Source organism: Doryrhamphus excisus, linkage group LG13 (assembly GCF_037039965.1).
Source record: "Doryrhamphus excisus strain RoL-2023G ecotype Guam linkage group LG13, RoL_Dexc_Guam_v1.1, whole genome shotgun sequence".
NCBI classification, from domain to species: Eukaryota; Metazoa; Chordata; class Actinopteri; order Syngnathiformes; family Syngnathidae; genus Doryrhamphus; species Doryrhamphus excisus.
Window position 1 is genome coordinate 13,199,319 of NC_136369.1, and position 18,647 is coordinate 13,217,965.

At 38.8% G+C, this 18,647-nt stretch overlaps 1 protein-coding gene across 8 annotated transcripts in view; it reads right to left on the minus strand.

Moving 5' to 3' along the window:
- Positions 1-18,647, minus strand: part of LOC131139316 (CUB and sushi domain-containing protein 1-like) — a 373,565-nt gene that overhangs the window by 230,795 nt on the left and 124,123 nt on the right. For all 8 annotated transcript variants that reach the window (XM_058088813.2, XM_058088812.2, XM_078795676.1 and 5 more), the window contains exon 3: positions 2,431-2,543. In XM_058088813.2, the coding sequence (XP_057944796.2) occupies positions 2,431-2,543 (113 nt within the window). The remainder of the gene's footprint in view (positions 1-2,430; positions 2,544-18,647) is intronic.

The window sequence follows — 18,647 nt, forward strand, 5'->3', positions numbered from 1 at the left end:
CAAACTCAGCCCAGAGACAACACAACTGCTTATCCAATTTGTCAGCCAAGTGGGAAACAGCACTGTGGATGCAGCCCGAGAACCCTAAAAGTTTCCCCCTGAGATCACAACAATTTCTCTTCCACTAGGCATCATGCTCTGATCCACTGGTGCAAAGTCCGTCATCATGGACTAACTGACTATGTCATGGGACAAAGGGATGGAAGATGCCTTCTAGAGGAAGCCAGAGAAATACATAGAGGTTTCAGCTGCATGCACACAAACTGACTGGAAAACCCACACCTACCCAGTGGAAGCTGACGGTAAAGGCTACACTAAAACCTTTTGGATAGAGCTTTGTCGAAATGAAATGGCTTTGAGGAAAGAAGGGTTCTAGTGAAGACTACAGGGACCAGTGGAGCAATGCACCCAGAGATGTTCCGGGATTAAAGGAGTGAAACATTTGTGAAGGGTGGCGTCTGGCTGACAACCCCATAGCCAGCCTAATAGCACTGGCGTAAATGCGACAAGCAGAAGTGTCCTACAATTAGTCTCACCTGCACTGTAATTGGTTTTCCCGTGTTAGTTTCATACACATATATTGGATGTTTACATTCATTTTAAACTGAACAAAGCACAATGTTTATGGGAAAATTAAACTGTATACAGATGTCAAAGTGTACAATATCATTTCAACCATATCACTTTTAATTTCACAATAATCTATTTTATGGAATAATCAATTTGTTTCTCTTCTACAAGATCAACCTGCTGTGGCCAAACGCTCCACAAAGAAAACCACAAGCCTGCTTTAGCCTCTTGCCCCACGTGCTCAAAATCTAAGCTGACTTCTGACTGACACATGCACACAACGACCTACTGAGTAAGTGTGTATATCTGATCCTCTGAGTTTGTCTTTGATATTTAGATTCCATGACTCATAGTAGATGAAGTACATGTGTGTGATGAGTGTGTATGTGTGTCTGTCTCTCCAAAAGGTCAGACCCAGCATTTCAGTGCCAACAGGCACACAGACACGAACCAGTCTTCCGTAAAGAAGGAGGTCAACACACAACAAGCACCGATAACAGCAGAATCACATCCCAATGTGGCAACGAGGAGCAAGCAGACAGTAAGTAAATTTCTACACTCACACCAGTTCCAACTGATACTGAGGAGACCAAGACAGCAGCAGTGAGCTGCAAGTCGCCCACACAGGATCCCTGACATGGGCAGCTCTTTTTTTTATAAATCACCAGCAGAGATTAGGCGTACTTTCATCTTCTAGCCGAAGAAAACACAGCTTGTTCAACACATTTTTATCAAGGTGTTGTCCCCTGTTTGGCTGTGTTGAAGATGGACAACCCAGCAATAGGCAGACGGCACTTTACAATGAAATCACCATAACCACACAACAGTGTTGTGCAAATGACTAATTATGAGTAATTTGTTATAGTCAACAGTTATTTTCCCAAAGAAGTAACTCAATCTGTGACATAATAATTATCATAAATGTAATTAGTTACCAGGGAAAGTTGTGTTACTTGTAATACTTGTATACCAGGTATATGTAGGGATGTAACTGTGTAGTGTCGGCTTGAAAGATGCTTCGCAACAGATACGAAATGTGTACTGTATGCTTCCCATGCACAGTATCTTCTTGCCTATGACATCAATAACATTGAAGTAGTGCCTGTACTTCCATCATTAAAGTACCTGTTGTAACTCGACGGACCTTACCTCAACTCTGGCACTGCTTGGCTTTGCATGAAAATATACTCTACCTTTAGCCAATTATAATTAATGATATCACCCCTTATCAAAGAAGCAATCGGTGTACGGTACCAGTGTTGGTAATGTTATTATTAATGTTGTTACTCCCGACAATGCCAATGAACATATAACCACCCCAGGACTGTTACCTAAATACCCGTGTACCTGTCTTAATGTAACCAATGTGTTCATTTGGGTTTTAATTTGTTTATTTTTAATTTGATTGGATTTTGTGGTAGATTTCATAACATGTTTTTCATGAGAAGTCTTTGTCATTGATGTGATGTCATCATCCCCTGCGTCTGTATGGTTGCATGCACATACCGTATGTGTCTTTTTGTCCAGTTTACAGAGACTGCACAAAAAATTCTAAAATTCTGCCTTTATAAAAATAATAATGTTCAGTTTTGCATGACACTAAGAGGGATGTTCATTTAATATGTGTTAACATGGCAGTAGTTTGCAGTGGTGCAGCTATACACAGCTGAGAGCTGTTTCTAATACTATGTTGACCTTCTCTTGAAACTAAATTAGGTCACCAAAATATGTGGGAAAAACTCATAGTGTCGACTCAGTCAAAAGGGATCGTTATTATCTTCAGAGAGGCAGAATATTTTCTGCATTTACCAGTTGGACCAACTTTAACTATAATATGCACAGTTTAAATCATGAGCTTACCTTCATATACAGCTTTGAAGCCCTGTGCACTGACGGCGAAATCGGTGGTAAACCACAAGGCCAATATAGATCCACTGCTGACTAGAGGAGAAGGCAGCATGAACCCCGACAACCTAAAAGAAAGTGCAGAGAAATGTTGGGAATTATTTTCAACACAGCAGGACGACAAGTTCAAAACGCCAAAGTACAAAATACACTATTTGAACTAGTGTGTTTGAAACCCCAGTTTTAATCATTCACATGCCTGAACTGCTGTTTTCTGTTTTCAACAGCTTTTTAAGATGACACCTCCTGCTGTTTCATTCTTTGGAAAAGAGAGTTTAAAAAGCAGGTGCGCAAGGTGAAGAAGTTCCGGCTAGATATACTCGGATTCACCTCAGTGCACAGAAAGGGCTCTGGAACCAGCCATCTTGAGTGGGGCTGGACTTTATTCCACTCTGGTGTTGCAGTCAGTGATAGGCGATAGACAATTATTGTTGCGTCGTAAGGTGGCCGAAGCCTGTCGTGCCAATAATCTCAGAACACATCGGTGGACCAGTGGTAAGGGATGCCGTCAAACTGACAAAGCAGTGCTATTGAGCCTTTTTAAGAAGGGGGACTGTAGGGTGTGTTCCAAGTATCATTCATGGGATCACACTTCCTGGTATGGTCTATTCAGTGGTTCTGGAGAGGATAATTCGCCAGCTAGTTGAAGTTCGAATTCCGGAGGAGCAGTGTAGCTCGTTTGCAGCAATGGATTAGCACCTGAAAGGTGGAAGAATGCTGCCCATACTGTATACTGTATGTGCTTAATGCACTGTACATTGATGTCTAATTACAGTACCTCTGTTAATCCCAGTAAGTTGCAATCAATGCTACTATACCACTGTATGAGTGGCGTTCAAGACACAATTGATCAAAATTGGTTTCTTTTAAAACATGAGGCTCTTATCCATCTATTTACAGGGAGGTGGGAATGCGTCCGTGAGTCATAGTACGTACATTAAGACAGTTGAAGTGGCTCCGGCTGTACATTCTGAAATGGATATTATCCTAAATATGCTTGCTAGAATGCACCTGATCATCTACATAAGCAGGATTGATTTGTGGTTATGGTACTGTATACTGTCAAATACTGACATCATTGCACTGCCATGTTATTGAATGTTTTCTTAAAAACTTAAGTGTAAGGTGTATTGATTTACCATCTTATTGCATTGTTTTTCTTAAAAGGCAATTGTGTTCTGATTCTGTTTCATAAATATTTAGATTTAATCAATTTATTAAAGGAAATGTGGACAATTGTGACAATCGTAACTGCACATTTCTTTGGTCTACAGAGTGGTCACCGGCAACAAGAAAGAAACACTGCCACATGGAAAAACACAAAAGACAGTCCAAAAATACAAGTTGAACAAATAAATTCCTTGGCCTCAAAGCAAGGACAAAAGAGATGAGTAAAAGAGATTTGGGGGACGTGGGGGTTGGTGAGCCACAAACAGAAGGACAACTGTACAGGGAGGAAATGCACAATGGACACAACCAAGGCATGTTATGAGATGGCAATGCTTTGCATTATTTTTTCTCAGTAGTACTGGATATACTGTATTGTATATCATACTAATTGTTTCTGTTATGTTATGTCACATAGTACATGTCCATGGCGCGGCCATATACACAAAGTAACTCAACTTTGCCAAATCACTATCCGCTGTCTTGTGAAATGCACCGTGTACACAAACAAGTAAGATTGCAAGGTGCATACTGCCACTGCGCAACTGTCCAAGTGTACCTAATGTTGTGTCCAGTCAAAGCAAGTTACCGTTACCACTGTCCGTGTACTGCTAACTGAAAATTAACAAAATTATTATATTGCAGGTATCACGCCTGTTTTATGATGACTTCATGGAATAAGACAAAAACACAATTCAAGTATAGTACTGTTGCATAGTTGGTCTATGAATAGGTGGTCGCTGTGTGTGACTGACCAATCACAGAGCGTGAAGAGTGAATACATAATGAGCAATACGGATATTGATAAAATGTACTCGTTCCATACTCGGATCTGGCAAAAATTAATTATCCGTAACAGATACCCATTTATAACCAGTATATGGCTCATGTCTAATAGGGACCCTTTAAAACTATGTACCATATAAAATATTATATACAATCTACATAATGTGTTTTTACTGTATTTTCAGCACAACCAATATGGGGTGCCACTTAAAGGGGAACTTCATTTTTTTGTGAAACATGAAAACATATTTTACATTTTCATACTTTCCATTTTCTTTGCATTATAACATAAGAAAATAAGTTAATATGAGCTAGCTAACAATGCACGTCATCTGGACACACCTTTTTGGACTATGAAAACCTATAATAACATTGCATCATTTGATCATGCATTAACACGTACACTGATGATAACATGTAATAGTTGCAGTATATTGCTGTATTTTGATGATTTAAAACACTACCTTCTTTTCTAGGCGCATTCTTCCATCTGTGAATGACGCTGAGACGAGCGGTTAGTGGGGCATTGTGTTAGTCTGCCAAATATAACTAGTTTTTCATGTTAGCTGCTACGATATAATAATATCGCTGTAGCTGTGTTAATATACAAATCAGTTATGTAAACGGAACACTGTTGGCATTTTGTTAGATGTTTTTGTGAGGGCTATAGTGTCAAAATAAGTATTTTCAATGGCGTATGTTGTTATGTAGCTCATGTTAATTTGTTTATTTGCGCTAGAATGCACCGAAAAAGGGAAAAAAATGTGTTTATGTTCATGCATATGATGATCAAAATTCCAAAAAAAGCACATTTCCCCTTTACAGTCAAACGAAAAAACAGTAAATAAAAAAAGCAAAATGATCAGGCATCTACTTTTTTCTGGGATAAGCCAGATGATTTGTCTGCTAAATGTTGGTTTGACAGTGAAGCGCACACACACACACACACACAAACACCCTAGTCAATCAGGTAATGAGCAGTAATCCACTGTACAGATGGGCCAACTTGGCCGTGTCATTTCTCTCTGTCTCGCCTTCTTAGTTTGTTGCACTGCACACAGCCTCCTAATCAGGACAACACATTGATCCGACAACTATTTGACATTTATTCAAGTGTAAGAGGGCTGGCTTTAGAATATGCGACCGATTATGCCGTCGGTCAGCTTGTCCTGCCAGTCATCCAGCTTACGCTATGAGACAGCCGCTCCGTGAGAGCTGTCTTTACAGTCAAATGACCAATCAGCCAGCTTGTCCATTGCTTGTCCATCCCTCGCTCTGTCTAACAGCCCATGAGACTGGCCTTTTCTGTCATGTAAATATAAAGCTACTCCTTTACTGGATACATTATGTACAACTTTATGGAAATCATTTAGGGGAGGATTATTTTCTGGCTTCTAATGCACCAACCAAGGTCCATAAAGCACAGCCGGCTGGCCGATGAGGCAACATAGGTAAATGCTAAGAGCACCCTGGGCTCACAAAATCAGAAAAAAATTCACCTTATCACGTTTTTTTGTATATAGTTATTGTATAATGTCAATTATGTGGATATTTCAATTGTCTGGTGTTGATTGCTGTGTTTCTCATCGATCGCTGTTGTTATTTAATCATTTATTTACATGATTTTTATTTAATGGTAAGGATACTTTTAGTGTATTTCATATTTTATTACATTCATTTGGCTCGGAGATCGTTTATGATTGTTTTCATTGGCTCACGGCACATTGTTGAGATCAATTACATTTTTAAAGAAATGGGAAAAATTGAGCAAATGTCACAGTGTAAAGAAAAAAGTAGACATGTTGATACTCATAACTAATAATAACACAATGCAAACATTTTAGAAATATTACTGGCCCCTTGCATCTCTTTTGATTTTTTTTTTAATGCGATTTTAATATGCGGTCTTTGGTGGATAAAGTTTGGATGCCCCTGGGTCTCACAGAAAAACTTGAAAATCTTGATAAAAAGTCTTTCCAAAAAACGATAAGCTGCTATAGCTGCCAGAGGGAGGGAGGATTTGTCTATATTGTGTTGCACAGGCAGTACTGCAGACAACATCTGTCTTATTTAAGCAAAGGAATTAGCAGCATGTCAGTTCTTTTTTTTAATCCAAATTTAAAGTACAATTGCAGCAAATTTGTTTAAGCAGAATACTGGTGAACCAACTGACAACAGGGTGAGCTTCAAGAGCTGACATTCTCATTTTGAAATCAATGACGCTTTAACAGCTGACAGAGAGAGAATAGTGGCTAGTGGAGTTCAAACACCGCAAAGAAAAGAAGCAATCATTGCATGATCGCTGGCAGGCTCTCACCTGTCCACACGGCCATTGATTTCAAGGGTCTGGAGAAACTAGAAAGAGGTTACCCCTGTAGGAAATCCCAATAGGGAGAGGTAAACATGGACTTTTAATAGCCCGGCAAAAAACAAAATAAACATTTGTACTAAATGTTAGCAGTAACATAATATGAAAGGATTCCTGGCTGGTCCACCAATTTTATACACCACAAATAGGTGACCATAAATCACGATGGCAACAACTGATACTTGTCTACCTGTTTGATGATCTTCTGTTGCCAAGCTAGTTGTTGGCAACTCCAAATTGTCCATAGGTATGAATGTGAGTGTGAGTGTTTGTCTATATGTACCCTGTGATTGGCTGGCGACCAGTCCTGGGTGTATCCTGCCTCTCGCCCAAAGTCAGCTGGGATAGACTCCAGCATACCCCGGTGACCATTGTGAGGATAAGCGGCATAGAAAATGAATGAATTAATGGATAGTTACGCTTCAGTTAACTTTGAAATAAACGTGTTGCTCAATTTTGGTGCAAATTGGCCATTTTAATTTTCAAATGAGATATTCATAAGGCAGCAGGTGATGAAAAAAGCTGGGAACCACTGACATAATTGTCTCTTATGATACAAATAGCCAAGATGAACAAGTTACCAAATGGTATTCGTACTACTGTGACTATCTGGTTGCAAGGTGAAAAGGTCTGTCAGTGTGATTTCAGTAAAAGTAGAGTCTAAAATATCAGTTACTTGAACTGCGTTACGTTTAAATTGAAGGTATGAAAGGTGACATTGCTGTGAGATGGATATAGAATACTGTATGTCCCAAGTGAAAGTATTAGTTTTAACTAATCAATCTGAATATGTGGTTCCTTTTGAAGGTCTCTCTGGGGTAACTGGCAGGTTTATCTGTGACATGACACAAAGCGAATGGATGGACAGCATGTGTTTGTTGGTGACAACTGACTTTGACAAAAAAAAAAAAAGGAAAAACATGAAAAGGGGTCAGCAAAAAAAAAAAAAAAAACTCTCTTCAAACACCTAAAATAACATAGCCCATTTAAGCAGTGGACTAGAATAAATAGTAACAAGATGAAGTTCAACTGGCGGAGATTCATGTACAAACTTTTAATCTGCATACAGATTGTTATAAAACTTTGGCAAGACTACTGTTAATTTATTTTTGGAGAACAGCTAGGCGATACATACAAAAAAATCAGGGCGTCTCTCTTTTATTGTGTTGATCCAGCGCTCCAAGACGTTTATACATTTTTTTAGTTCACTTTGCTACCATACTAACCTATGTTTGAATCCTAGTGATGAATACAACTCTAAAAATAAAAATATTGACATGGCATACAGAAAAATCATGTATATAACATAATGGTGTACTGTAAGCTGTAGTAGCTGAGGAGATTTGCCGGTTCAGAGTCGCCTTTGCGCGTCGCCGACTGTGATTGGCTGGCAACCAGTCCAGGGTGTACACTGCCTCTCGCCCGAAGACAACTAGGATAGGCTCCTGCACGCCCGTGACCCTCGTGAGGATAAGCGGTAGAAAATGAATGAATATTACAAAATGCTGCATTACTACATAGCGGGGTGACATTACGACATAATGCACCATTATTACATAATGCAGTGCTACAAGTGTTGAAGCACACATGAATAACAGCCGTGTGCTCACATGATTGTCTTCTCCCTGTCGTGTCCCAATCATCTCAACGAGGCAGACTGTGCTTTATGATATAAAAAAGCAACCCTTTACGACACCACATGTCATACTGGCCATATGCTACGACAAGATGCCATAAAAAAGAATGAAGTACAATCTTTGTCATATGTCGTGGAGAGTAGCACAAAACAGTCCAAAAGTCAAACACAATAATGTATCAAATGCATATTTTTTTTCACCAACGGACAGGATGTGAGGGTCACCAGATGAATATGAACATGATCCACCGGTTTTGTACAAACTTTTTTTTATCATACACTGTATCCAAACGCATTTTATACCTGGCATGTAAGGGCATGAAATTACATCTATTTTGCCTTGTAGATTCTTATGTTACCTACTGAGATATAAAAGACAGGAAGTGGGGGAATAAGTACACAAGATCATAGATCATAGATCAGCGTGGCAGCGCCGCTTCGGGGTAATAAGGAGTTAAGTGTCTTGTACATTTGATGTATATGAAAGGAGTTTTTAGAACCCCAGTGAGTCCCTGGTGGTGTCTTCAACAAACACACAGCAGTGCATGCAAGCACTGAGAGTACATTTGAACCAGGACGCATGCGAGGAGACATCAATGATATTAAGTTCTGCAAAATGATGATACTGTAATTTTAATGGCATTGTTAACTGACTGATTGCAAGTTTGAAATTTGAAATGTACTTGTTAGCACGTCCTTATTCTTAAAAGTCCTGTTAAACCTATGGCTTACAGGGAACATGCTTTTTGGTGTGTATGTAGCTTTAATGGGAACTTAATTGGGAAGTAGTAAGACTCAAATGTGATGATTTAATTTGAAGTATTTTAAAGAACATTTTTCGTTTTCTCTCACATACTTTTATTTTTCAATCTCACTGAAACAATACTGTAACATTGATGTTTTTATATCCATGTTAGCTTGTGGTGACTGTTTAGTTGGAGTGGTTTATTTCTTTCTTTTGTACTGGACGATGTACAATAGGATGACTAATAATGAACTGGTTGCTCTTGGCACGTGGTTGGGTGCCTCAAGCTGGGTGAGGGTGGTTGGATGTGGGGTTTTTATTCTGTGTAGACAAGGAATAATATATGTTTTGTTTGGATGAGGTTGGAATCTGGGCGGTTAGGAGCGTGGGACTAGATAAGTCTTGACTTCTTCCCACTCTCTTTCGAACATGTGTACGTTTATAGATACATATTACGTATATGATACGTATTTTTATTTGTATTGATTTTGGTTGGCTTGTTGTGCTTTGGATGTTTTTCATGTTCGAAATGAAGAAAATAAAAACAAAAAATGCTAATGAGCTGTCTCTTAAATGGTGTGTGACTCTAAGAAGCACGATTGTGCACTTTATCTTTTATTTTCTGCTGTGTGCTGCTTATGAGCTCTATATAAAGTATATATAAAGTAAACTCTACATTCTATGTCATTTCTAACAAACAAGGTATCATCACTTTCTTGCCGCAATAGTCACCGAATATAATTACTTTTGAAGGTTAAACCTCAAAGATAGGCTTTTTCTGGCTTTGCAGACACTAAATTAAAATTGTAGATGAACACATTTGTGTGTGGTGATGTGGTAAAATGACATTTCACTCCATCACCATGCAGAGCATTTATTTCCAAGTTTTTAATCTGAATATCCAACTGGTATCATCTAGATGTCCGCATCCATAGCAACAGCCCAAGACCGCGGGCATCTGCAAAATCAATCAGTCATGATTCAGAGGTAGAAGGGAGTTCAAATGTGGCAAGAGGTTTAACTGCACTTTGTGAAAGTCTCACTCTGCCTGGCAGCATGAAGTTTGTGGGTATCCACACTCATGGCCCAACATCTTTTTGTCCTTCAGACCGGGCTGCTTGATAAATCGACTTGTTTTTCACATGCACCTGTTTGTTTTGTCTATAGAGGCGCAATGGACTTCATACAGCTAACCTGAACTTCATTAATATCACAAACAAGTAAGTTATATAACATGCATCTGTCACAATGTCCAAAAGCAGCAAATGACCGTGGTTTACCTGAAGTGTATCAGTCTGCACAGGACATTGGTTTATAAAAATAAATGAATAAAAACAAAATGGAGCTTGGCCCAAAGCCCGACACTGGCTCTTTTCCATAGCTAATGTGGGTGGGACACTAAAAAAGTTGTGAATGTGAGAAATGGATACGTGCCAAAAGTAGGCACTGGCAAATGTCTGTATCCATAATCAGCAAACTGGTTTACAAAAGACTTTTTTAACTGAAAATAAATGAAAATTGGTGTGGTGGCTTCCTGCGAAAATAGACGATGATCACGTGTGTGTTCATATTCGACATGTGGAAGTGTGTCAAAGCCAAAATAACAATGGCGAATAAGCTTCTACAGTATTGGTTAAATTTACTATATCACTACTGTGTTAAGTCTTTATTCACATATCACATACCTTAAATACTTCTATTATGGCTCTATTCTATTTACTGCCATGTCTCCTATAGTTACCATGTGCATGGCCTAAAAATCAACCAACTCTAATTAGAGTTTTCTTCAATGTAAAGTGTCTTTGAGTACTCTGAAAAGTACTCTGACCTTTTGTCAGCGGTGTTTTTTTGTTCTTGAGCCTCGTGCCTTGTCTTTTACTTTGGCCTAGTATTAGTGAGTTTTATTATTATGAGTGTAAAGCCATTAAAAGCCGCCATTACAATGCAATGATAAAACAAAAGCCACAACAGAAAATATCTACTATATTGGGTAATAAAAATGCAAAGCTAACTATAGGGGTGTTATTTCTTGTCTAGGGTGCTCTAATAATGTTAAAACCTTATTTAGAAGATTGTAAATAGGTTTTCTATGTTATAATTACAAAAAGAATCCAGCGATTATGAAAGAATCCTACTTTACAGAAATTCACTTATCAGGTTTGGATCTGGAATCAATTAACAGCGATAAACAAGGGATTACTGTACATCTGGTAATGAATGAATATGGGATCAAAAACTTTGCAAATGTTATGGATTGTGGTCAAACCAGGAGCACCCAAAGAAAGCCCCACAGGCATGGAAAGAATATGAAAGCGCCACACAAAGAGGCCCCAAAACTGGTTGTTCAAAGCCAACTGGGGGCCTTCTTGTAGGTATATATCAACTAGAGAATTAATTTGTTCATTCGTGTTATGTAATCTCACTGCTATTACTGTATACGTCCTTGTGTGCTCTCAAAATTACTGCTTTGAACATCCACTGGGCCTATTTCATCATCTCAATGATACCCAAAATACCCAATCGCAACTTACTGTAGTCACCACCCATTAATACATAAACTATTTAAATGCATAAGTGCACAGAGCCTAGATCATTTTTATGTATTTTTTAAACCTCACACATTTGTACCACTTACAATGCTTAAAGCAAAAGAAGAGCATCCTGTATTTACACCAACCTTGAGCCTTCATTTTAAAGGGGACCTATTGTGCTTATATTTTCTGCCCTTTGTATCAAGTTGTGGACTCCTATAAATGGAGCTAAATATGATAACCAGCACACAAAGCTTTACAGTTCTTCCAGAATCTGCATCAATGCAGCTGTATTTCTTTAGATTTCATGGTTCCCGCAAAAAAAAATTTAAATGTCCGCGTTTAACATACAGACATATGTGTTGGATCCCAAATTTGATCGGGAAGCAGAGACTGCACAGTCCAAACTTTTTCAAAAAAAGGGATTACCTCAAGATGTCTTTCAATGGAAAGTAGCTTTAGCATTTTACCATGAGGTTGGAAAGTTAATGTTGGAAAGGTGTTGGCTAGTCCAGCTGCATAGTGGCCCATGTTCACAAAACAGTCCAGTGTGAAATGCCATTGACCGATTGAAATCCATTTCTTTCAAAAACTCCTGCCACTTGCCTGGTGGTGGCGTCGTTAGCCATAGTAAACAAATGTTGCTTTGCTCGCAAGTAAACAGAGGAGCAGAGCTTGAGGGAGGGTAGAGCGCTTATCCGACTTACAGCCACACCCATATAAGGAAGTCCGCCCCTCTGTGACATCACAAAGGAGCAGTTTTACCACGCCTTTTGAAACAGAGCATTTTGAGCCATCTCAAATTTTTTTCAGGGCTCACTTTCAAACGTGTAAACCTCATTATCTGAAACTTTGGCATCATTTAACACGAGAATACAACATTCTCACTACATTTATAGGTCAGAAAAGTGGAAAAAGCATAATACGTCCACTTTAAGTCACTCACTCTGTCAGAGCAAAATAAGCGTCCATGCAAGTGCTTTTAGAAAAGCAACCTTCACAGCAGTATGTAGGCACACAGTATATACTTGCATACACCTGCTAAGCTTGAAATACGTTTTTTAAATGTGTCAAACACTTCCAATGAAATACACCCAATAGGGACACAGCCCAACACAGCTGTCCAACTGGAAAGCATCCATTGTAATCAAAGGAAGCTGCAACGTTGATCATGTGAGACACACCTATCCACACTGCAAATGTATTTTTTTTCCTCCTCTCTCTATGCTGCTTTGAGGCCCTCAAGGCATAAACTTGGCAAAAACTGCAAAGAGCTACAAATCTGTTCAAGGCAGGGCATCTGTGCAATGTTCTGTTTTTCATTACATTTAAATGAATTGCATCAATGTGTATCCACAACCCAAAATGATCTGGTTAATTAATTCAGTACAAATTAATAAGGCCTACATTTTGAAAACCCTGATATAATAACTTGGCAAAAGTCAATATGCATGCAATGATGCTGAACATGTGGAGCAATGCCGGAAATGTAAACAGAAGTTATTTCCCCGAGTGTGCTGTTCAGAGAAAAAAAATGCGGAAAACTTTTTAAATATTAACAGCGATGGCCATGATGAAAATAACACTGGGGACGGAGTACAAAAACAAACATCCTGTTACTTTCAGTTTTGGTCAAGTTTGACGTTTTAAACACTGTCTTACGGTTTAAGCTAGTTAGTTAGTTGGCAGCATCGTAATTCCTCAATTATCGCAGTTAATTGGTTCCAGAAATGTAAAAACACAAACTTCCACAAAGCAGAATTCCAAAATAGAGTTCCTAAGACAACACCTGTATTGTCACATTTTCACTCGTATTGTGCAATATAGTAGACATAATAAAAGCAAAGAAGCTATTTAAGACATAAATAAGCATACATGCTTGTGTGTGTTGCTATAAATGTGTTCCTTAGGGGACCTGAGCGAGTGGAGGATAGGAAGCGACATGGGGGGTTTAGAGTTGACTTTCAGTGGAGATTATTGTGCCTGTTGTGAGATAATTCAAACCCGCAATAAAATCCTGTTGTTCTGGCAATCAAGGCTGGTCCTTTTGTGTCTAACTGAGCCTTACACATTAACAAGTGGAGAATACTACGTCACTATCTTTAGTACTCGTGTGTCTTTTCAATGCCTTATATTTGCATTTTAGTTCATTTAGCCATCTGTATGCTTGCAAATGCTTAATATAGGAAAAAAATAATCCTTAAATATGTATATGTTTTGACAACTACTAAGCCCAAACCTGAAGTGGTGAGGGATGACCCGAGCGACAGCATATGGATAAGCATAATTATGATTTCAGTGACAACATCATGATTTCTACTTAGGAGTTCACCCCAGGTCCAAAGTTAGTAAAGTCTTGTATAAACTCAACTTGGACCACACAGTTAAATCAACAGAAACTTGTTATTTTGTGAGTCAAAATCATCATATAAACTGTGGTACCTTTTGGTGTGAATAGTGTTTGTTTCATAACCATCCTTGAGCCTTGGCAGACTGCTTTTATATTTTCCTTAATGAATACACTTATGTACAGGCTTATATACATGTAACAATGTGAATACAAATATTACTTTGCACATATAGTAGGTAAAGTGGCTAAGCATTGGCTCCTCTTACATTGTGCAGGTATATGTTATGTCATTCGGTATGCACAATATGGATGAATCATTGTGTCTGGACGTGTGCAGTCTCTGCACATATAGTTTGTGTGTACTGTCTGACTGTGCTTAGATTGTGTGTATCTGTATTCTTTCATGTGTGTGTGTGTGTGTGTGTGTGTGTGTGTGTGTGTGTGTGTCAGAACACAATGAAAAGCATATAATCCGGTGCTATGGGCAATATCAACAGAGGAACGACTTCACTAAAGTAGGGCAAGCTTCTCTTCCACACACACATACACACACACTTGCACACCCAATCCCAGCATCACCGGTCCACTGTGTGGGGAGGGCGAGCATTATTTGACAAACCGTTCAAATGAATTCTCTTTGCTTCTGAGAGAGAGGTGAGGAAAGGAAGGATTAGAGGGAGGGAATGAGCATCAGGAGAACCCCTTTCTCCTCTATGTGCTGTACTCCACCCTCATATTAGTCCTCTGTGTGTCAGCTTTGGGTTAGACTCCCATGACGTGTCCTCTACACACAGTTTCCTGTGTGACAATATGTACAGGTGTGCGGGTGAGCATCCGTGCACCCTTCTGACAAGGTGTGAACATTTACAAGCCTTTCCAGTCAAATACTGTACATACACCCGGCAGCATTGGAGAAGGGCACCTTTCCACACATGTTGCCGTGTACTTTATATGTACTTTAGTGCAAACACAACCACAAACATGCAAACATGTCTGCGTATCAAAATGATTAAACACCTTTACGGTGATTTCAGCGGTGCTAGATTAGCTGACAAGACCCTTGCGGCAATGAAAAATACACAAATAACTGCTTTTTTAATTTAACGCTCAGTCCTGACAAACGTTAAATGAAACAAATGATGATAATACTTTTCAGTAACACCCCGAAAGGGCAAATACCGTCATTTTATTAAACCTTAAAATAACCATAGTGGGACTGCTTTAGGGCATATGTAAATGAGGTCGCACAACTCACATTTAAACCAAATTACAGTGTTTTTGAAAAACATGTCTGTAAAGTTGCTTAAAGGGGACCTATTATGATAATTTTTCGGCCCCGAGAAGACAGGTTGATTTAATCACAATTCATAGTTTCAGTCCTGACAATTCAGTAGTAAAACATTGTACAATGACAGCACTTTGAACTTAGGTCAGATCATTTTTTATTTATATTATTACTTGTTGCAATCCCAAATGACCAGCTTCCATAACTTGGTTCTGAATTAGTTCCTTCCCACTTTCTCATGTGCTCCAAATTATTATTACAATGAAAAATATCTAAATATGGATAATGTGATCAAATTTTTTGGGGGGGAAACAACCTCTTTCCAGTTAGTGCCTGCTTCCATAACACCCAGTCACCCAGTGTGCAGCTATGGTATGCCCCCCCCCCCCCCAGTTGATAATAGTATGCAACAAACGTTGGCTTCAGATTAATTCAATTAGCAGCCCTTAATTACACCAAAGCTCAGTTTATCTTTTTTTTTATGCAGTCCAAACAAATCTATGCAACAATCTATGAATTTTCTCAGAAGAAGGTTAATGTGTTTATGTGCAATTATGTAGAATATCATTATTGAACCTCATACATCCCGGAATATCCCAGCAGCTTTTACAGACAGCTTGAAGTCTGCAGCTCTCTTTAATTAATGGAGCTTCCAATGAAGGCTGCCATGTTAACTGTATGATATCAATAAAAAACACACAAAGAGTATGTGAAAAACGTATTTAATCTGATTTGTTTTGAAGGTATGAAACATGACTCTTCAGAGGGAATTCATTCTCTTTTGTGTTTCAGAACGCAATGAGCAGTGCACTCCTGTTTTGAACGATCCGGGTCTAATGGCCACAGCGTTATCAGGACCATTAGAATGCTTCAGATGGGGAATCCAGTCAGTTTGAAGGGTGTAGATACTACTATGAAATGTCTATGGATTTGTAGTAAAAATTTGAGGTTCCAATTATCCCAGCAACATTTCCTTTGGTGCCTATCTGAATTGTACTGCACTTGGCATAGCAACAATTCAAATCTACATGCTCAGCAATTGAGACTAAATTTATGAGGTAATTCATTTTGTTAACTACTGAAAATATGTTTTATACTGTACATCCCAAATATCTCCAGAAGGATTATTGGCTGACAAAATACATAATTGCAGAAAGCTTTTGTGCATACAGTGTAGATGTAAGATACAGATGGTGTTGTCAAAGTTTGCCAGTATTATGAGGGAAAGAAACTGAAATTAATTTTAGGGGAAGCAATCACAGCAACTACGCTTGTCCAACGTTATATGAATGTTATTGGATAGTAAAAGATTTACTGTCATTTTAGAGCAGTCGACAAAATTGAGCCCACAAATGCTGTGATTCTCAGATGGTTATAGGGAATTCATTTAGCTTGGAGTATAACACTACCTCCTTAGTCTGAATATGTATTCATATGTTAAAGTATTTAGTTTCAACAGCATGAATTATTACAAACAGAGGACACTGTAGTCCATTCAGATAAATAGCTTTAATCCTGTTTTCCATACAGATGCGCATAAGGACAAATGCAGCTATTCCACTGCTCAGGAATTTATTGTCATTGTGTGCTACAATGAACCATAGAAGCTCAGAGCCCTGTACTACTATTTTTCATTTCAAACATAGTACCATGGGAATGTGAGAAAACCACGCCTCACCGAACGCATCGGTGAGAACGGTACAAGAAAAGACAACGGGTTAGAATGAGGATCTCCTGTATTTACTTATTGGCATGTCTCACCTATATACAGTGCATCCGGAAAGTATTCACAGCGCTTCACTTTTTCTACATTTTGTCATGTTACAGCCTCATTCCAAATTGTATTAAATTAATCTTTGACCTCAAAATTCTACACAAAATACTCCATTATGACAATGTGAAAAAAGTTTTTTTTTTGACTTTTTTTGAATTTATTAAAAATAGAAAACTAAGAAATCACATTTACATAAGTATTCACAGCCTTTGCCATGAAGCTCAAAATTGAGCTCAGGTGCATCTTTTTTCCACTGATCATCCTTGAGATCTTTCTACAGCTTAATTGGAGTCCACCTGCAGTAAATTCAGTTGATTGGACATGATTTGGAAATATAATAACTGTCTATATAAGGTCCCACAGTTGACTGTGCATGTCAGAGCACAAACACCAAGCATGAAGTCAAAAGAACTGTCTGTAGACCTGCGAGACAGGATTGTCTTGAGGCACAAATCTGGGGAAGGATACAGAAACATTTCTGCTGCTTTGAAGGTCCCAATGAGCACAGTGGCCTCCATTATTCGTAAATGGAAGACGTTTGGAACCACCAGTACTCTTCCTAGAGATGGCCGGCCTTCTAAACTGAGCGATCGGGGAAGAAGGGCCTTAGTCAGGGAGGTGACCAAGGCCCCGATGGTCACTCTGTCAGAGCTCCAGCGTTCCTCTGTGGAGAGAGGAGAGCCTTCCAGAAGGACAACCATCTCTGCAGCAATCCACCAATCAGGCCTGTATGGTAGAGTGGCCAGACGAAAGCCATCAGACCAGAGAATTTTGTTTCTCATTCAGGTGCTTTTTGGCAAATTCCAGACGGGCTGCCATGTTCCTTTTACTAAGGAGTGACAATCCTGTCTCGCAGGTCTACAGACAGTTCTTTTGACTTCATGCTTGGTGTTTGTGCTCTGACATGCACAGTCAACTGTGGGACCTTATATAGACAGTTATTATATTTCCAAATCATGTCCAATCAACTGAATTTACTGCAGGTGGACTCCAATTAAGCTGTAGAAAGATCTCAAGGATGATCAGTGGAAAAAAGATGCACCTGAGCTCAATTTTGAGCTTCATGGCAAAGGCTGTGAATACTTATGTAAATGTGATTTTTTTGTTTTCTATTTTTAATACATTCACAAAAAGTCAAAAAAAAAACTTTTTCACATTGTCATAATGGAGTATTTTGTGTAGAATTTTGAGGTCAGAGATTAAATTAATACAATTTGGAATGAGGCTGTAACATGACAAAATGTAGAAAAAGTGAAGCGCTGTGAATACTTTCCGGATGCACTGTACATATTGTCATTATGCATATATTTAATATATAATATATAAAATATGTTTCCCTTTGTGGTTTATGTTTTTTAAGTGTGCAGGGGTAGGGGGTACATGACTTCCAGTCAGATGCCTAAAGGGGTGCCCAACTGTGAAAACTTTAAGAACCACTGCTTTAGATGACACTAATGTATGACAACTTTTGGCCTTTGAAGTGTAAATGCGGTCAGATACAGCTTTGCCATGAGAACTGTCCAATGCGTT